The sequence below is a fragment of the Geotrypetes seraphini genome, chromosome 3, assembly GCF_902459505.1.
Source record: "Geotrypetes seraphini chromosome 3, aGeoSer1.1, whole genome shotgun sequence".
Lineage (NCBI taxonomy): Eukaryota > Metazoa > Chordata > Amphibia > Gymnophiona > Dermophiidae > Geotrypetes > Geotrypetes seraphini.
The window spans coordinates 138,420,709-138,442,135 of NC_047086.1; the positions used below are offsets into that span (position 1 = coordinate 138,420,709).

The 21,427-nt window shown below is 48.2% G+C and overlaps 1 protein-coding gene across 10 annotated transcripts in view; it reads left to right on the forward strand.

Annotated features, from left to right (window-relative positions):
* The window catches only part of MAPRE3 (microtubule associated protein RP/EB family member 3), a 203,890-nt gene extending 182,672 nt beyond the window's left edge, over positions 1–21,218 (forward strand). For 9 of the 10 annotated variants that reach the window (XM_033939398.1, XM_033939394.1, XM_033939390.1 and 6 more), the window contains one exon: positions 19,609–21,218. In XM_033939398.1, coding sequence (XP_033795289.1) covers positions 19,609–19,677 — 69 coding nt within the window. In that variant the 3' untranslated portion in view covers positions 19,678–21,218. The remainder of the gene's footprint in view (positions 1–19,608) is intronic. The other variant, XM_033939399.1, reaches the window with a different exon arrangement.
* Positions 21,219–21,427: the final 209 nt, after the last annotated feature.

Sequence of the window (21,427 nt, forward strand, 5' to 3'; positions counted from 1 at the left end):
CAGGCCGCGGCAGCCAAACCCGGAAAGCATTTTAACATGGAGTTCAGGAGGAAGGTATAGGGGGAGAAAAATACTGCACAGGGAAGTAGGGTGGGAGGGAAATGCTGCAACACACGGAAATGGAGGGGCAGAAAAGGGGTTGATGGACAGGGGAAGAGGTGCTGATGAACAGGGAGGGGGGTCAGAAAAATGAAGACAGGCCTACTGCTGGACAGGGGGAGCAGGAAGGAGGTGATGATGGACAGGGGGAGGTAAAACAAAGGGAGAAGGGCTTCTGCTGGATAAGGTGAGCAGTGATGGGGTGGTGGAGGACACAGGGGAGGTATAAGGAAGGGAAAATGGACAGGGGGAGCAAGCAAGGGGTGGTAGTGGACAGCCATGGAAAAAAAAAAAAAATGACAGACAGAAATACAGAAAGCGGCTAAGGAGAGAGAAAAAAAAATAGACAGACACACACACATATATTCTAGCACCCGTTAATGTAACGGGCTATAAGACTAGTAATAATAATTTATTTCTTATATACCGCTATATTTCTTATATACCGCTATATAAGTTCAAAGTGGTTTACAATAAGGATACAAAGAGCTCATCACCAAGGCATGGAGCATTAGCCAGACGGTCTTGGTGGTTAATGTCAAGGTCTGAAACATGCAACCATGCTAACCATCTCATCGCCACCGACAGCTGCTGCTCTAGATGAGAGTTCGAAAGTATTATAAATAGATCCCACCATGTACTTTCAAAGTTGCAGAGAGGTAGAGACCAGAGATTGAAATTTCTTGGCTTTACGTGAAGTCGGATATCGCTGAAGCGATGAAATTTGTTTAAGAAGATACTTCATATAACAGGAAAAGAAAAATGTATTTATCCCAGGACAAGCAGGCAGCATATTCTCACATGTGGGTGACGTCATCTACGGAGCCCCAGCGCGGACAGCCTTTCAAGCAAACTTGATTTGGTTGCTATGCTGCACCACGCATGTGCATGCCTTCTTGCCCACTAGAGAGCGCATCCCCACCTCGTGGTCCTCAGTTCTGTTTTTTCCGCGGAGCCAGAAGCCCTGTTCGTTTTGTGCTCCGTGCATTTTGGCCTTCTGTCACCACGACTGATTGATTTCGCTCGGTCGCTGTGCTTTATTTGTTATTTTCTTCGTTCGCGTGTACGTCAAAACAAAAAACAAATAAGAATAAAAGTTTTCATTCGGCTCCGGGGGCTCCTGGGAGCCGCGGCCGCAGGACCTCGTTCGTTCCCGGCCGGTTTTTTGATTCATGTCCCGCCCCTTGACGGGCTTTAAAAAATGCACCCGGTGTGATCGGTTGCTTTCCATAACCGATCCCCACTGGTGGTGCTTGCTTTGCCTGGGTGCCAAGCACCCGACTGACTCCTGTACTCGGTGCTCTACATTCCAGCCGAGAGCTCTCCACCGCCGTCGCGCTCGAATGGCGGAGCTCTTTGCTGTGGACCCCGCGGCGGGGAAGGCCTTGACGTCGGCCTCGGCTTCGGCCCCGGCCTTGACCTCGGCCTCGACTCCCTCAGCCTCGCCGCGACAGCCTTCCTTGTCGAAGCCTGCGTCCTCGACCCCAAAGTAGATGGTGGGTAAGTCTTCACTTCCGTCTTCTGTTCCAGGGTCATCGAAGAAGCCATCCTCGGGCTCCTCGATGGGGGCGGGTGGGTCGTCCTCGGCCCCACCCCGAGCGTCGAAGGCGGGTGCCCCGCGGGAATACTCGAGACCGAGGTCGCCCTCGAGGGAGCACCTGCCGGACCCGGACTTACCGTCCATGCTGGCCGTCCCTGTCTTTCAGGACTTGCTCCGAGCGCTGATTGCCTCGGAGCTGTCCGGCGCCCTCGCGCATCTGCAGCCGGCTTCCGCCTCGACCCCGGGGTGGTCCCGGCCTCGAATCCGTCCTTGCCCTCGACCTCGGTAGTAGACCAGCCTGAGCAGAGTGTGCGGTCTCGGGACAAGGTGCATAGGGTTCGTCGGATTTCTTCCACCTCTTCCTCGTCGAGGTCCTCCCGGGGCTCGTCGGCCTCGGGCGAAGCGTCGGGCGAGAAAGCCCAAACGCCATCGGGGCTCTCCTCGACGACGCGGTCGCTCCTTGCCGACCCGGATGGAGACCTTGCGCGTCTCGGAGCTCCGCCTCGATAATCCGAGGCTTTTCCGTTCCTCTGAGGGTGGGTTATCGAGGGACCCCTCGCCAAGGGGGAGGGAGCTTGCCTCGGTGCCTCGTACCCCGGGGACTTCCCAGAGGGGGTCCTCGGGGCATCGGAGGTCTCCGACCCCACCGAAGTCGTTTGGTGGGGCTTCCTGGGGCTCGGGGTCTGGCACTGGTCGACCCCGGTATTCCCGTGAGGCTTCCCCATCCTTTTTGGCGGCGCGGGCCTCTCATTCTCCTTCCCCGCCTTCGAGGCCCTCGTCCTTTTCGAAATTTGTTCTGGACATGGGGAGGGCATTGGATCTCGATCTTTTGTCGGGATCTCAATATACTAAAGAATTTTTGGAGGAGCAAGATCTGCCATCTCCTCCGCGGGAGTCTCCGCGTCTGCCTTTGAACAAGGTGCTTCACCAGACGTTTCTGCGGAACTTGGTCTCCCCTCTAACCGTCACGGCAGTTCCTTCAAAAATGGAGTCGAAGTACCGTACGGTCCCCTGTAAGGGGTTCGAGAAGGTGCAGTTGTCCCACCAATCTTTGCTGGTCGAGTCGGCGTTGAAAAAGTCGCAGCCTTCTCGGGTCTCTGCTGCGGTCCCGCCTGGGAGGGAGGGGCGGACCCTGGACAAGTTTGGTCGTCGCCTCTACCACAATTCAATGATGACAAACAGGGTCCTTAATTATGCCTTCACCTTCTCGTCCTATTTGCGGCACATGGTGAAGGCGATGCCCCATTATCACGGGGTCATGCCGGATTCCCATAAGAGGGATTTTGGCAAGTTTATGGACTCCTTGTCTCAACTGCGTCTGTACCTTTTTCACGCTATTTACGACGCCTTTGAGTTGTCCTCCCGGGTCTCTGCATTTGCGGTGGCCATGCGCCGTCTCGCGTGGCTCCCTGCACGGTTGATATGGACCCAAATTTGCAGGAGCGCCTGGCCAATTTGGCATGTGTCGGCTCTGAATTGTTTGATGAATCACTTGAGGCGGCGACCAAACGCCTGTCGGAACATGAGCGCTCCATCGCCTCCTTGGTCCGTCCCAAACCCCGGGTGGCGACTCCGAAGCCGTTCAGACCGCCTTCGCGGCGCTATCTGCAGAAGACTACGCCGGCGTTTTCCAGGCCTCCGCCTCGGCGTGCCACTCAGCAGAGCAGAGCGTCCCACCAGAAGCCTCAGGCGCAACGGGCGTCTAAACTCGCGCCGTCTTTTTGACGTGCTGCGCGGATGGGGGCAGGCCCTCTCCGCACTGACGCCGAACCCGCTTCCCATCGGGGGCCGGTTACGGACCTTTCATTCATCATGGGCTCAGATAACGTCGGATGCTTGGGTGCTCCGGGTCATCTCGGAGGGTTACTCTCTCAACTTCTTGACGACGACGCCGGAAAGCCCGCCAGACGCGGCTCCTTCCAATCGACATCAGCTTCCTCTTCTCCTCTCGGAAGCCAGGGCCTTGTTGAGACTTCGGGCAGTGGAGCCGGTGACGGGGGGTTTACTCCCATTATTTTTTGGTCCCAAAGAAGACCGGGGACTTGCGCCCCATTTTGGACCTCCGGAAGCTCAACAAGTTCCTGGTCCAAGAGAAGTTCCGTATGTTGTCGCTTCCAGTCCTGTACCCTCTGTTGGAAGCAGGGGACTGGATGTGCTCCCTGGACCTGAAGGAGGCTTATACCCATGTTCCGGTGCATCCCGCCTTCCGCAAGTTTCTTCGATTCCAGGTGGGAGAGTTGCACCTTCAGTATCGGGTCCTCCCCTTCGGGCTGGCTTCGTCCCCTCGAGTCTTCACGAAGTGTATGGTAGTTGTCGCGGCGGCCCTGCAGTCTCAGGGTCTGCAGGTCTTTCCCTACCTGGACAATTGGCTGATCAAGGCCCCTTCCAGGGAGAGGGTTATCTCAGCGTCCCGACAGACTATCATCTTCCTTCAACGTCTGGGGTTCGAAGTAAACTTTCCCAAGTCTCAGTTGTGCCCGGCTCAATCCCTTCAGTTTATCGGGGCCGTGCTGGACACGGTTTGCCTACGGGCGTTCCTCCCGCCTCCGCGGTTGGAGGCCCTGCTTCGCCTGAGTTCCCAGATTTTGCTGCAGACTTCGGTGTCGGCACAGCGTCTTATGATTCTACTCGGCCATATGGCGTCAACGGTGCATGTCACACCGTTCGCCCGCTTGCACCTGAGGCTTCCTCAGTGGACCTTGGCCTCCCAGTGGCGTCAGGATCGGAACCCGCTCTCCTTTCCTGTAACAGTGACACCTTCCTTGAGACGCTCGCTCCGTTGGTGGACCAACTCTTCCAATCTTTCCGGGGGTTTGTTCTTTCTCGTCCCTCCGCATCGCAAGGTCCTGACCACGGACTCTTCGGAGTACGCGTGGGGGGCTCATCTCGACGGTCTGCGGACTCAAGGTCTATGGTCGGCGGAGGACCGTCTTTGTCACATCAATGTGTTGGAGCTTCGTGCCATTTTTCTGGCAGCTCGAGCGTTCTGCCACCTGCTGCACGATCAGGTAGTCCTCGTGCGGACGGACAACCAAGTGGCAATGTACTATGTGAACAAGCAAGGGGGGACGGGCTCTTGGTCCCTGTGCCGGGAAGTCCTGCGCCTTTGGGAATGGGCGGTCTCCCAAAACATCTTCCTTCGGGGGGGGTTTACATTCTGGCCGACAAACTCAGTCGTCTTCTCCAGCCGCACGAGTGGTCGCTAAACTCCCGAGTTCTGCACGAGGTTTTCGACCGCTGGGGGACTCCTCAGGTGGATCTGTTTGCCTCCCCGGAGACTCACAAACTGCCCCTCTGTTGTTCTCGGATGTACTCCCCGGACCGTCTCGAGGCCGATGCCTTCTCGACTGGGGAGGGAGGTTCCTTTATGCGTTTCCTCCTTTCCCTCTGATCTTGAGGACGTTGGTTCATCTCAAGTCGTCCAGAGCCACTATGATTCTCATTGCGCCTCGTTGGCCTCGTCAACACTGGTTCTCCCTGCTCCTTCAACTCAGTGGCAGGGAGCCTCTGCTTCTGCCTGTTTTTCCCTCTCTGCTGTCTCAGAGTCGGGGTTCGCTGTTGCATCCCAATCTTCAGTCCTTACATCTGACTGCTTGGTTCCTTTCCCCTTGACTTCGGTTTCTGTTTCTCAGTCTGTCAGGGAGGTTTTGGAAGCCTCGCGCAAGGTCTCGACTCGGCTTTGTTATTCCCAGAAGTGGACCAGATTTTCATCCTGGTGTTCCTCGCACCATCTGGTTCCGGTGTCTTCAGTTCTGGAATATTTGTTGCATTTGTCCAAATCTGGGCTGAAGACGACTTCCATTCGGGTGCATCTTAGTGCTATTGCTGCTTTCCATCGGCATCTTGAGGGTCGGTCTCTCTCTCTTCATCCTCTGGTGACTCGTTTCATGCGGGGTCTTGTGAATGTTCATCCTCCTCTGAAACCTCCTCCTGTAGTTTGGGATCTCAATGTGGTTTTGGCTCAGCTGATGAAGCCTCCTTTTGAGCCTATTGACAAATCTCATCTTAAGTTTCTCACTTGGAAGGTGATCTTTTTACTTGCGCTCACGTCCGCTCGTTGGATTAGTGAGCTGCAGGCTTTGGATGCGGACCCACCTTTTACTGTGTTCCATCATGACAAGGTGGTTCTTCGCACCCATCCTAAATTTTTGCCAAAGGTTGTGTCTGATTTCCACTAGAGAATGACACGGTGAAAAAATTGGTCGCCGTCACCGCCCCGTCCCCGTCTCACCATCCCCGTCACCGCCCCGTCCCCGTCTCACCGTCACCGCCCCGTCCCCGTCTCACCATCCTCTTCACCGCCCCGTCACCGCCACTGCCACCCCATTCACCGCCCCGTCACCGCCACTGCAATCCCATTCACTTTTCTTTATTTACGTATAAAGGAAACATTCTTTAAAACTTTAAAACTTAGTTAAATATTAGTTAATAACTATACAAAAACAAAACACGCAGAGAAAAAATTAATTAATATAAATTCTCAAAACTGACACATTTTGATCACTAAATTTAAAATAGTTATTTTTCATACAGTTTTTCAATCACTAATCTTCCACCACCCCTGGGGCTAGCAATGCAAAAACAAACACGACATGTACTTTAAATGCTTACAATGTTAGCCTATATGGTAATTAGACGCGGCCGCTGTACCTAATCGCGGCAAAGATCTCCCTGCCGTGATTAGCATAGTGACCGCGGCTACGGCTGCAAGTCTCCCCTCCCCCCAGCGATCACGGCAGGAGGGCACCCAACCCCTCCTGTAGACCCCCCCAACGGCCCTCCCGACAATCGCAGCAGAAGGGTACCCAACCCCTCCTGCCGGTCCTCCCAATGGCCTCCCCTAAGATCGCCGGCAGGAGGGTACCCAACCCCTCCTGCTGGACCCCCCCCCCAATGAACCCTCCCACCCCGGAACCCCCTTAGTCTTACTTTCCAAGTTGGACCGGACGGCTCCTCACACGTATGGCCAGCAGGCTTGCCTCCGTCCAAATGAGGCGGGCCCGCCCCTACCCTGCCCAACCCACAGGATCCTAGGGCCTGATTGGTCTAGGCACCTAAAGCCACTCCCGCTATAGGAGGGGCCTTAGGTGCTTGGGCCAATCAGGCCCTAGGATCCTGTGGGTTAGGCAGGGGAGGGGAGGGCCCGCCTCATTTGGACGGAGGCAGGCCTGCTGGCCAGACGAGCGAGGAGCTGTCCGGTCCAACTTGGAAAGTAAGACTAAGGGGGTTCCGGGGTGGGAGGGTTCGTTGGGGGGGGGTCCAGCAGGAGGGGTTGGGTACCCTCCTGCCGGCGATCTTAGGGGAGGCCATTTGGACGGAGGCAGGCCTGCTGGCCAGACGAGCGAGGAGCTGTCCGGTCCAACTTGGAAAGTAAGACTAAGGGGGTTCCGGGGTGGGAGGGTTCGTTGGGGGGGGGTCCAGCAGGAGGGGTTGGGTACCCTCCTGCCGGCGATCTTAGGGGAGGCCATTGGGAGGACCGGCAGGAGGGGTTGGGTACCCTTCTGCTGCGATTGGCAGGAAGGGTTGATCTGACAAATGAGGAGCACGGTGAAACACGGGTAAATAGCGGTTCCTAGAAGGGGGTACATTGGCCCGCGGGGACAAACCTGTTCACCGTTTCCGCGGTCGGTGAATGGCCTTGTCCCCGTCACCGCAGCGACTGCTAGTTTTTTTCCCCGTTTTCGGCAGTGACCCGCGGCTTAAATGCGGTGCCCGCGGGTAAACCGTCACCGTGTCATTCTCTAATTTCCACCTCAATCAGTCCATTGTTCTTCCGGTGTTCTTTCCGAAGCCCCACTCGCATCCTGGCGAGGTGGCGCTTCACACGCTTGACTGTAAGAGGGCGTTGGCTTTTTATCTTCAACGCACTCAGTCTCATCGGAAGGTTCCTCAATTATTTTTGTCCTTCGACCCTAATCGGTTGGGACGTCCTGTTTCCAAGCGTACCTTGTCCAACTGGTTGGCTGCTTGTATTCTTTTTGCTACGCTCAGGCTGGTCTCGCGCTGCATGGTCGGGTCACGGGACATAAGGTCCGAGCGATGGCAGCTTCTGTCGTTTTCCTCCGGTCTACTCCGGTGGAGGACATCTGCAGGGCTGCCACTTGGCCTTCGGTTCATACTTTCACCTCCCACTACTGTCTGGATACGTTGTCCAGAAGCGACGGTCGGTTTGGCCAGTCGGTTTTGCGTAATCTGTTTTCCTAAATTGCCATCCTCCCACCTGCCCTTTTTTGGTTGGCTTGGAGGTAACCCACATGTGAGAATATGCTGCCTGCTTGTCCTGGGATAAAGCACAGTTACTTACCGTAACAGGTGTTATCCAGGGACAGCAGGCAGATATTCTCACAACCCGCCCTCCTCCCCGGGGATGACTTCTTTGCTGGATATGGAACTGAGGACCACGAGGTGGGGATGCGCCCTCTAGTGGGCAAGAAGGCATGCACATGCGTGGTGCAGCATAGCAAACTTGAAACTTCAATCAAGTTTGCTTGAAAAGCTGTCCGCGCTGGGGCTCCGTAGATGACGTCACCCACATGTGAGAATATCTGCCTGCTGTCCCTGGATAACACCTGTTACGGTAAGTAACTGTGCTATTTGGATGCTCTGTTTGACAACGTTGAGTTTTGGTACAGGCGCCTACCAAACTTAACAATTGTCCTACCCTCTCTACCAGGAGGAACAGACGCATACACACTCGCCCCAGAGGATTTCTTCAAAGTGGACTCAACCATGAGAGACTCATGGGCAATTGAGGCTCATCAAAGCCGGGCAAGGGTACCACCTTTATAAAGAGATTCCAAACATTTAGGAGCCACTGGCACAGAGAGAGGAGTCTCCAGGTTTTTATAGAAAGTTTCCTTCAGAATGGCATGGAGTGGAAGCTTTAATAGTTCTTTAGGAGGGAGATTATAATCAAGTGTGTCCAAGAACTCCTTGCTGTATTTGGAATCAGCCTCCAATGAAATATCCAGATCATGTGCCATCTGTCACAAAAATTTGGAAAAAGAAAGATTCTCTGAAGGAGAAGAAGCTGTAGGGGAACGTCTAGGTGACCCAGAAGCAGAAGAGTCCACATCGGTAGTAGATGGCATTTTAAGCTCAGTATCCCTCAGTAAATCTGAAAGGATGAGGTCCATGTCGATGGCTCAGTGTCGAAATCTCCAATGTTTGGATTTACTGGAGTCTTTGCCTGACTGTGCTGGAGTATCCTCTCGAGATGTAGCCAAGGAGGATCAGTGCCGGTTTGGAATGCTCGAGTCTTGGGTCGAGAATGTCTGCACTGGTGGAGTAGCATTAAGAGGAGTGGTCGGTGCCTTGAGCAACTCAGACCAGACTGGTTCCTGGAGGGTCAGTGCCTTGCTTGCTAAAAAGTGAGCCGGCACCAAGAGGGTAAAATGCTCTCCTAACTGCTCCCGAAGCAGATTGTCAATTTTCTGCTTAAGGGAAAGTGCCAGTACTGTTTTCTTTTTTTTGGCCGGTACAAATGGCTGATCAACACGGTTCGGGGATGTTGAGGCCGAAGAGGAGGCACTCGGGACTTACACGAGGTCGGCAGGACTTGGCTCACTGCAGCTTCGACCTGCCTCTCGCAAGTGATAGTGGAAGGCTTCTTAGCTGGCTTACCCAGAGTGAGTTGTGACACTGGAGTCAAAGTTGGTGGATCCATCTTCGGTGCGGTCTTGGTGGGCGCGGACAGTGTCCATTGTGGCGCTGAACAGTTGTTTTTGTTGAAGCAACTGATTTTTTTAGAGTGCGCTTCTGAAGGGATGAGCAGCGGGAGCAGGAGTCGGCATGGTGCTTGGGTTCCAGACACTGCAAGCACCAGCGATGAGGGTCGGTTACAAAAATGGCCCGAGCATAGCGACCGCACTTCTTAAACCTGTTGGCGGGCGGGACATGGACGGGAAGACAGCCGTTGATAAATCGAACTGTATGGCGAAGAGTCCATAAGGCCCTGCTGGGCCAAAGCCCGCGACGGCAAAGTAAAAAGAAAAAAAGAGTTGGTTTTTTATGTTTGGTTTTTTTTTTTACTTGAGACAGAAAATAAAATTAAAAAACGAAAGAATTGTGACAAAAAAAAGTCACAATCCACGAGAGCGGGAAGGCAAGCGAGAGAAAAAAATTCAACAGGTGTTGAAAAATGCGTCTGACTAGCTCTGCTGAAACTAGAAAACTGAGGGACCGCATGCCTACATTGGGAAGGAAGGCACTCGCGCATGTGTGGTGCGAGCTAATCACGAACTTTCTAAACTTAAAAAGTTGCGATTCACTTTTCAAGTGTCCGTACTGGGGTTCCATTGGTGACGTCACCCATCAGTGAGAATATGCTGCCTGCTTGTCCTGGGATAACAGGTGTTATCCAGGGACAGCAGGAAGATATTCTCACAACCCTCCCACCTCCCCTGGTTGGTTTCTTAGCTGACAACTGAGGGACTGCATGCCTACGTCGGGCGGGAAGGCAGTCGCGCGTGCGTGGACTGATCACAAACTTTCTAAAACTTGAAATTGCAATTCACTTTTCAAGTAGTTTTCATGTGTCCGTGCCGGGGCTCTGTCGGTGACATCACCCTTCAGTGAGAATATCTGCCTGCTATCCCTGGATAACATCTGTTACAGTAAGTAACTGTGCTTTACTTCAGTGTCTGTCTGAAGGGAGTTGAGCTAATTGAACTCCAAAGCACCAAGTAACAAGGGGGTCAGTTGCCTTTTGTTCTATGTTGATTTATTGACAGAAAATATTCATTGTATTGTACTTATTTATTTTTGTTTTCTATCCTGTTTTCCCCAAAGAGCTCAGAACAGGGTAACATACATAATATATAGTTAATAGGTTACAATTTGCTATAGTTACAGTACAAGTTTTTTCGATACAAGATTTTATCCTAACTGGACACATACTAGGAATCTACTTCAATGCACAGTGTACGAGTACATTATATTGGTATCAGACTCTATAGTTTAAACACAGCATGTAGTTGTGCATAATTGTTTTGGCTTGCACACTGCAGTGCTTTGTAATTTTGTCAAGTTGCTGTGATGCTAGAGTAGATATGCAGTTGTGAGTTATATGACAAGGTATGTATCTGTCCAGTTATTCATTTCCAAATCATAGAAACATAGAAAAGTGACGGCAGAAAAGGGCCAAGGCCCATGAAGTCTGCCCACTCTATTGACCCTCCCTACTAGCTACCCTTTCAGATATCATGCTCTGATGACCCATCCCCTTAACTCTACCCTCCTAGAGATCCGACCTGGGCATCCCATCTGTTTTTAAAATCTGACACGCTGCTGGCCTTGATCACCTGCACTGGAAGCTCATTCCAATTGTCAACTACTCTTTCGGTGAAGAAATACTTCCTGGTGTCGCCATGAAACTTCCCGCCCCTGATTTTTAGCAGATGCCCTCTTGTGGTCGTGGGTCCCCTAAGAGAGAACATATCCTCTTCCACCTCGATACGACCAGTGATATACTTAAATGTCTCAATCATGTCTCCCCTCTCCCTACGTTCTTCGAGAGAGTATAGTCGCAATTTGTTCAGCCTTTCTACGTATGGGAGATCCTTGAGCCCAGAGACCATCCTGGTGGCCATTCGCTGAACTGACTCAACTGTCGGTACATCTTTACGGTAATGTGGTCTCCAGAATTGCACACAGTACTCCAGGTGAGGCCTCACCATGGTTCTGTACAGTGGCAATAGGACGTCGGGCTTCCGACTTACAAAGCTCCTACGGATACAACCCTGCATTTGCCTAGCCTTGGATGAAGCCTGTAAACCTTGCAGAGCAGAGCTGGAAAACTTGCATAACATAGGTTATTTCCCTTATCTACCTTCAAGAGTCTTTTTATCGAACTGGTCTTAAACTTCGTACAGGAGTTCTGAACATAAGAAGCGCCATCTCCGGATCAGACCCTTGGTCCATCAAGTCTGGCGATCCGCACACGCGGAGGCCCCACCAGGTGTACACCTGGCGTAATGTTTAGTCACCCATGTCCTTCTATGCCTCTCGTAGGAGATGTGCATCTAGTTTGCTTTTGAAACCTAGGATGGTCGACTCCGCAATAACCTCCTCTGGGAGAGCATTCCAGGTGTCAACCACTCTCTGCGTGAAGCAGAACTTCCTAATATTTGTCCTGAACTTGTCCCCCCCCTTAGCTTCATCCCATGTCCTCTTGTCCATGTCGAATTGGACAATGTAAATAATTTTTTCTGCTCTATTTTGTCGATTCCTTTCAGTATTTTGAAGGTCTCGATCATATCCCCTCTCAGTCTCCTTTTATCAAGGGAGAACAATCCCAGTGTCTTAAGTCGATCCTCGTATTCCAGTTTCTCCATACCTTTTACTAGCTTCGTTACTCGTCTCTGCACCCTCTCCAGCTGTTTTATATCCTTCTTCAGGTTGGGGGACCAATGTTGGACGCAGTATTCCAAGTGGGGTCTGACCATTGCTCTATAAAGCGGCATTATGACCCTCTCCGATCTACTCGTGATTCCATTCATTATCATGCCCAACATTCTATTTGCTATCTTTGTCGCCGCCACACATTGCGCTGACGGTTTCAGGGTCCTATCTATCAGTACACCCAGGTCCTTTTCTTGTTCATTCTTACCCATAGTTGCACCTGACATTCTATACTCGTATTCCTTATTTTTTCTGCCTAAATGCATTACTTTGCATTTCTCCACATTAAACTTCATCTGCCATTTCTCTGCCCATTTCTCTAAAGGACACAAGTCGCTCTGGAGTTCCTCGCTATCCTTCTGCGATCTGATCGCCCGGCATAGCTGTGTGTCGTCTGCAAACTTGATGATCTCACTGGATGTTCCTTCTAGGTCATTGACATAAATATTAAATAAGATCGGCCCAAGTACCGAGCCCCGGGGTGAACCGCTAGTCACTTTCTCCCAATCGGAGAACTTCCCATTTATGCCCACTCTCTGTTTTCGATTCTCCAGCCATTTGCCTATCCATCTTTGTATATCCCCCTCTATTCTATGGCTTTGTAGTTTCCTGAGAAGTCTTACATGTGGAAATTTGTCAAATGCTTTCTGAAAGTCTAAGTATATTATGTCCACCGGTTCTCCACTATCAATTTGTTCGTTCACAGTCTCAAAAAATTGAAGTAAATTTGTTAAACATGATTTCCCTTTCCTGAAGCCATGTTGACTGGCTTTCATCAGGTCGTGTGTATCCAAGTGCCAGACTATGCTATCTTTAATCAGTGCTTCAACCATCTTTCCAGGGACAGACGTAAGGCTCACTGGACTGTAGTTGCCCGGTTCTCCTCTTGATCCTTTTTTGAAAATTGGCGTGACATTTGCTATCTTTCAGTCGTCCGGTATCTGTCCAGTTCTAATTGTTAGGTTGGCAAGTTTTTGCAATAGCTCTCCGATTTCAACCTTCAATTCTTTTAGGACTCTCGGGTGAATTCCATCCGGTCCAGGGGATTTGTCACTTAAGTTTGTCGATCTGGTAGTATATCTGGTCCAGGTCCACTTCTACTGTGGTGAGGCTGTCTTCTATTACTCCTTTAAACACTTCCACTGCTTCTGGTATTGTTGCGGTGTCCTCCTTCGTAGAGACGGACGCAAAGAAGGAATTTAGTCTGTCTGCCATTTGTTTGTCTTCCTTGATGTACCCTTTTCTTCTCTGGTCGTCCAGCGGTCCCACCGCCTCTTTTGCGGGGTTTTTTCCCTTTTATGTATCTAAAGAAGAGCTTGAAGTTTTTGGCCTCTTGCGCTACTTTCTCCTCATAGTCCTTTTTGGCATCCCTCATCACCTTTTGGCATTTCTTCTGATCATCTTTATGTTTGTTCCAAGCTTCGGTTGTTTCGTGCGTTTCCATTTTTTAAAAGAGTCCTTCTTTTCTTTTATGGCTTCCTTCACCTGTCTGGTAAGCCATGCCGGTTCTCCTTTAGTTCTCCTTTCTTTGGAAATCTGCAGAATGTAGAAATTTTGTGCTTCCGTGATAATATTTTTCAGTAGGCACCATGCCTGATCTACTGTTTCAATTTTGTCCATCTTTTTCTTGAGCTATTGTTTTACCATGGCTCTCATGCGTTCGTATTTACCCTTTTTAAAGTCATGGTTAAGTAATCTTATCCAGAATACTGCAGCCAAGCTGATTTTTGCTAAACGCAAATTTGATCACGTCTCCCCTCTACTTACCAATCTCCACTGGCTCCCAGTACTTTCCAGAATTCATTTCAAATGTTCCTGCCTGGCTTTCAAGATCATTCACGGCATCCTTCCGCCCTTAATCCCTCTATCCTTCCTCGTCCGGATGCCTGCTACCTCCAGATCCGCTCACAGATATAAACTATCCTTCCCCACTCTACACGGCATCCTCCACGCTGGCAAACTGGGAAGATCCCTTCTCTCCAAAATCACGGGCCTTTGGAACGATCTCACTATCCCGCTGCGGAACCTAGGCTCCCTCCAACTATTCCGAAAACAACTGAAAACCTGGCTTTTTTCTAACATTTAACATCTCCTCCCCTGTCCACATCCTCCTCTATTCATATGCTCTTGTAAAGATTTCTCCTCTCTTTCCTATATTTTTAAACTTTGTAAACCGTGTCGAGCTCCACTTCCGTGGAGATGATGCGGTATATAAACTTAAGGCTTAGTTTAGTTTAAGGTTTTGGTACGTTTTCTTTTCCCGATGTCAAGTTTAAAGTTGATCATGTTGATATCTCTCGTCCCCAGCAGGACCGTGACTTAAACATAGAAACATAGAAAGTTACGGCAGATAAGGGCCAAGGCCCATCAAGTCTGCCCACACCAATGACCCTCCCCTACCTCCCTTTGCGAAGAGATCCCACCTTTCGATCCCATTTAGCTTTAAAATCAGGCACACTGCTGGCCTCAATCACCTGCATCGGAAGACCATTCCATCGATCCACCACCCTCTCGGTGAAGAAGTATTTCCTGGTGTCGCCATGCAATGTCCCTCCCCTGATTTTCCATGGATGCCCTCGTGTTGACGTGGGTTCCTTGAAGAAGAAGATATCCTCCCCCACCTCGATACGGCGCGTGAGGTACTTGAATGTCTCGATCATGTCCCCCCTCTCCCTGCGTTCCTCTAGGGAGTAGAGCTGCAATTTATTCAGCCGTTCCTCATACGGGAGATCCCTGAGCCCCGTGACCATCCGTGTGGCCATTTGCTGGACCGATTCAAGTCTCAGCACATCTTTGCGGTAATGTGGTCTCCAGAATTGTACACAGTAATTGTACACAGATGGGGTCTCACCATGGACCTATATAATGGCATTATGACTTCGGGCTTACAGCTAACGAAACTCCTTCGTATGCAACCCATGATTTGTCTGGCTTTAGATGAAGCTTTCTCCACCTGAGTTGCAGTCTTCATGTCCTCACTGATGATTACCCCTAAGTCTCGTTCCGCTACAGTTCTCTCTAGGATCTCACCATTAAGAGTGTAAGTCTTACATGGATTTTTGTTGCCAAGGTGCATGACCTTGCATTTTTTGGCATTGAAGTTTAGTTGCCAGGTCCTGGACCAATTCTCCAGTAGGAGGAGGTCGTGTGCCATACTATCGGTCTTGGATTTGTTGTCAGGTCCTGTTGTGTTCTTGTCCACTATATTGCATAATTTGGCGTCATCGGCGAATAACGTTAATTTACCCTGAAGCCCCTCAGCCAAGTCCCTTATGAAGATGTTGAACAAGATTGGGCCCAAGACCGAGCCCTGCGGCACTCCACTTATCACCTCTGTCGTTTCGGAGGGGGAGCCATTCACCACCACCCTCTGAAGTCTACCTCCTAGCCAGTCCCCCACCCATGTAGTCAAGGTATCTCCCAAACCTATAGAGCTCATCTTGCTCAACAACCTGCGGTGTGGTACGCTATCGAATGCTTTGCTGAAATCTAAGTACACGACGTCCAGGGACTCCCCAATATCCAGCTTCCTCGTCACCCAGTCAAAGAAGCTGATCAGGTTGGATTGACAGGACCTCCCCTTTGTAAACCCATGTTGACGGGGATCTCGCAGATTCCCCTCGTTAAGGATCGTATCCAATTGGTGTTTGATTAGAGTTTCCATTAGTTTGCTTACTATTGATGTGAGACTCACTGGTCTGTAGTTCGTAGCTTCCGTCCTGCTTCCTTTTTTGGAATGACATTAGCCGTTTTCCAGTCTAGCGGGACTTTTCCTTTGCTGAGGGAGAGATTGAAGAGTGTTGATAGTGGTTTCGCCAAGGTGTCTCTTAACTCCCTGAGTACTCTGGGGTGTATGTTGTCTGGCCCCATAGCTTTGTGAACCTTGAGTTTGGATAGTTCACTGTAAACACTACTGGGCGTAAACTCGAAGCTGCAAAACGGGTCTATCGAGCTATCCCCTGTTGGTAGCTGAGGGCCGGATCCCTGCGCCTCACGGGTGAAAACTGAGCAAAAGTATTCATTTAACAGTTTAGCCTTCTCGGAGTCTGATTCTACATAGTTCCCGTCGGGTTTCCTAAGGCGTACTATCCCTCCTGTGTTCCTGTTTCTATCACTAATATACCTAAAGAATGCTTTATCGCCCTTTTTGATATTCTTTGCTAGATTCTCCTCCACCTGCAATTTGGCCTCTCTGACTGCTGTTTTGACGGTTCTTGACTTGGCCAGATAGTCTTCCCTGGAGCCCTGCTTCCCTGAATGTTTGAAGGAGATGAATGCTCTTTTCTTCTCTTTTATGAGGTTGGAGACCTCCGTAGAGAACCACTGCGGATTGTTTTTTCTTCGTCGTTTACTTACAGATTTAATAAATCGGTTTGTTGCTTCGTGTATGGTAGCTTTCAGTGTTGACCACAATTCCTCTACATTATCAGTCTCTGCTTGGTTTTGCAGCGACTGATGGATGAATTCCCCCATGTCCTCGAAGTTGGTGTCCTTGAAGCTGAAGACCTTAGTTAATGTGTTGGATTTGGTGAAATCTTTTCTGAGGTTAAACCATACCATGTTGTGGTCACTGGATGACAGCGTGTCTCCCACAGAGACATCTGTGACACTTTCTCCGTTGGTAAATATTAGGTCTAGAATCGCCTGATCCCTAGTTGGCTCCAAAACCATTTGCTTGAGTCTTGCTCCCTTTATAGAGTTTAATAGCCTTCTGCTGCTGCCGGTCGCAGAGGAAAGTGTGTTCCAATTCACGTCAGGCATATTGAAGTCACCCATCAATACTGTGTCCCCACGCAAGGTGATATTCTCTATGTCCTCGATTAATTCCATATCAAGGTCTTCCTGTTGCCTTGGAGGTCTGTATACTATGCCAAGGTACAGGCATTTGTCCTTTCCCCTGGCCAAATTTACCCAAAGGGATTCCCCTGTGTACCTAACATCTGTGATTCTGGTAACTTTGATGTCATCTTTGGCATATAGTGCTACCCCTCCTCCCATTTTGCCCTCCCTGTCTCGGCGGAACAAATTGTAACCCGGTATGACCATGTCCCACCTGTGAGAGTCCGTAAGCCAGGTTTCGGATATCGCCACCACATCTAGGTCGGCGCCCCTCATTTCCGTCTCCAATTCCAGAATCTTGTTGCCCAAACTGTGGGCATTGACGTACATAGCCTTCCAAATCCTAGGTTTGTTATGGCTATCTAGTGATATTCCCGATTGAGCTCCATCGGCTCCTTTGGTATTGTTTGCAATGTGTGTATTCTCCTTAGACCCTGAAACACAGTGTGACTTCTACTTCTTTTGTCGGTACCATGAGGCCATTTAGGACCAAGTCCAAGGTGGCATTGCCTCTTGTCGACTCTCTTACCATTTGTTCCAGGAAGCAATCCCCTAGCGCCTCCAGGAACTTGGCCTCCTTGCCGCAGTTGGAGGTTCCCAGGTTCCAGTCTATCCCCAGGAAATTGAAGTCTCCCAAGATTATTACATTGCCTGCCTTGCATTCTTGTTTGATTTCCTCTATCATTTCTGAGTCTGTTTCCTCCGTCTGTCATGGGGGTCGATAGTAAAGGCCAATTTTTGTGTCTGTGCCATTGCTACTAGGGATTTTTTCTTAATATAGAACATTAAGAGAGTAATTGTTTGAAAAGAGTGCCAACATTTTGATGCCAAGAACAAATGACCAGAATATATATATATATATATATATATACTTAAAAATACTAACTAATGATAACTTTTGCTCATATGAAATTAAATAATTCTAATCATTACTTTTTTCACTGATGAATAATCTATGTAGATGCAGTAACTTTTATTTAAAATGTAATCAGTAACTGTAATAGATTACTTTAAACTTAACTAGTAACAGATTACTTCTCACAGTAGCAACTTACTACTTTTATTAAACAAGTAACTATATTAACTATAATATGTCTACAAAGGCCCAAATTCTCTAAACAGTAGGGTGCGTAAGTTAAGGCACCGTTTATAGAATATGGGCCAATCAAATTCGTTCGGCATGATTTTCCTTTGGTAAAGCCATGTTGCCTCGGATCTTGTAATCCATTAGATTCCAAGAAATTCACTATTCTTTCCTTCAGCAATGCTTCCATTACATACTCAAAGATCTCAATATGTATACTTTGGAGGAGAAGTGGGAGCAGGGAGATATGATAGAGATGTTTTAAGTATCATTGTGGTATAAATACGCATGAGGCGAGTCTCTTAATTGAAAGGAAACGTCAGAGTGAGAGGGCATGGGATGAAGTTAAGAGGTGATAAGGTCAGGAGTAATCTTTTTACAGAAAGGGTGGTAGATGTGTGGAATAGTCTCCCAGTAGAGATGATGGAGACAAAGATTGTGTCTGAATTCAAGAAAGCGTGGGACAGGCACAAGGGATAGGAAGAGGAGGAGAGAGTGCATGCTGTGGATTGGCAGCCTGGATGGGCCATTTGACCTTTATATTCCATCATGTTTCTATGTTTCTAGAGTAACTAGTAATTGTTAATGTATTACTTTTCACAGTAACTTGTTACTTTTATTAAATAAGGAGGGATGCTCATTCTCTCCTGCCATGGTGAATCTTCCCCACACGAAAGAAAATTGGCAGGAGAAACGCTTACTCCCTCCTACCAACTCACCCGGTTCGTCGGGGGATGCTTTTTTTTTTTTTAATGGGGTAGATATTATGCATGTGTAACTCTCACAGCATCTGTGCCCATTAAAAAAAAGGTTTCCTGGCCCGAACAGCCACATGGCAGGAGGCTGCTTTTGAGGTTTCTCCTGCTTCTCAGCTTTCAGGCTTTCCATACTGGCTCTGCGCTTGTGTGGGAGTTGCTCTCACACCCATCAATCGAATGTGAGAGATGGGGATTATGACAAACTTTTGCATGAATCATTTGCATGCAAACATTTTAGTGTATCAATAGCTCTTTTTGAATTGGCCAAAATATTGGATCGGAGAGACTCTCACGGTCTTTCCAATCCTCTTTAGTGCATCTAGGCCTGAGTCAGTAAAGTCACAGTGAAGCATTTGGATTTGACTGGATTAAAGGAGTGTCCCTTCATTGATTACCTGTGTCCCAGTGAGCCTGTTTTAAGGTATTAATTGTAGCTTTTAAGACTTTGCATAACTTGGATCTGGGGTATATAATTGACCGGTTACAAATTACCAACCTGCCTACCTTTTGCAGTCACAGGGAGAATGGTATTGGAGCTTCTCCAGAGTATGTGTATGTGCTTATCCGCATGTTGTTCCACTATTCTGGAATAATTTACCACAATTTCTGTGCTGCAATTATTTTTTGTTCTATGTTGGATGAAAGCTGTTGGAATGAGAAGAGTAATTATTCAGTCTGTTGTTTAGAATGAAAAGTTTGCTGTTGCTTATGAAATCATCAATATTTTTCTATTTTAATTGTCATGGTTTCTAACTCATCCTGAGTTCATTGCATGACTAGCTAAATATTGAACTAAATAGATAAATGCAATATTTCTTAGTCTAATCAGAGAAGGAGCATTTCAGGCAGGGAATTTTACCTCATTTCTCATGTGTTTTCTGTTGCAGGAAGGATTTGCTCCTCCAGATGATGATGAAATTGATGAACAGCAGCCAGAGGACCAAGATGAATACTAACTGTGACAGAACAGCTTCCCCAGTTTCTGTGTCTCGTGGGTTTTTTTTAAATTTTGTTTTTTTTTGTTCTGTTATTAAATACCCCCTTCCCCTCCTCAAGCCAGTTACTGACATTAACTCATGAGGTTAGGATAGGTCTCAGCTGTCCTGCACTAACATTCATTATTACTAGTTACCAACCAACACAAGCAGTTTCTTTTCTGTAAATTGAGCATACTGTGGGTAAGCCACTGGATATATGATATATATAAATATATATATATATATAAAAGAAAATGTAAATAGTGCTATGGCTGACATGGCCATAGAGTCCTTGTCTCTCTTTTGGGGCTTGTTTTGGGCTTGTCAGTTCCTGATTTGTCTCATATTTATTTTTGTTGTTGTCTTAATTGTGCCCTTCCAAACTGAAAAGGAAAATGATCCTCTACTCTGGTTCTGCACACCTCATATAGTTGAAAACCCTTCTCCCTCCTCTTTTTTCTTCAACTCCCATTCCTGATCCAACTGTATTATATTAAAAAAAAAAAAAAAAAGAACTCATTTGTATATTTTTTTTTCTTAATGAATTTCACTTGCACTTTTTGCCTGTTTTCACAGTAATAGAACTGGCAGTTTGGTTTTAACGAGTCCTGGGCATGAGCCACACTGGGTGATGATAGAAAGGCTGAGAAGTGATAGGGATGCCAGTGTTGGCTACCTTCTGTTTTAGTAATAGCATGCAGCTTGAGATGAGTTGATCTCTTTGAGGGGAGGGGGAAATATACAACTTATTTTGAAACTAGGAAGACCTAATGTGTTTAGGAATGAGCTTTTGCTGGAAGGTTTTTATTCTGTGCATATCTGGATGAGCACTGGAATGTTTTAACATAATAGAAACATTTGTTTTTATCTTTAAAAAATCTGTATTTATAGAGGAATAAGTATAGCTTGGCTGAAGCTATCATGGAATGGCAAAGACAGATGAGTAACTTGTATGCTACTCACTTGGAAGCCCTAAATAAATTTTGGACCTCCAGGTGACCCACAGAGGTGGACAACCTGGAAAACTGTGATCTATTGCATTCTTTTTCCCTTTACAACTTACTTCCGCTTGGTTTTAAGGTTCTGTAAACTGCAGATCTGATGCAATTGTACAGTTGGTTGGCATTCTAAAAACAAAAATAAGTAGTGGGTATGAGGGTGGAGCAGACAATGCCTGAGGAAAATAACTTAATAATGCTAGTATCTTCAAGCATTCATATCGTCTCTACTTTATTACTCTATAGATGTTTGTTGAACAGACTGTGTAAGATAAGAAAAGTGAAGCAAAAGGTTTGTGGGTGGGTGCTGCATGGTGAGTGCCGGTTTTCCAGTGCTGCCTCCATTCAGTTTATGCTGCTTCTGCAAAGGACGCTACACCGATCCTGCCTTGGGACATTGCACTTTTTTTTCTATTGTACGTTACCTGTCTGATTGGTACTGTGGCCATGACACCGCTGTGCAAAACCTGCATTTGTGTTAAGTTTTATTTGAAATAAACTTGTGTGGTTAAAGACAGAGAATAGTGGTCTTATCTTTTCTTTGGTCTTATCTCAACTTACCTTCCCATGTAAGATTGTCTATTCCCAGCAGTAACTTATTTGGGAGTTCTCCTGCCTAACATCTTCCATTTTTACTATCTTTTTCTATAGTTCTCCTAATTGGAGGACATTTTGCTAAAAAGAAAAAAAATTTCCTTTTGTTGGTATATTCTAGTAAAAGAAGTACTGCT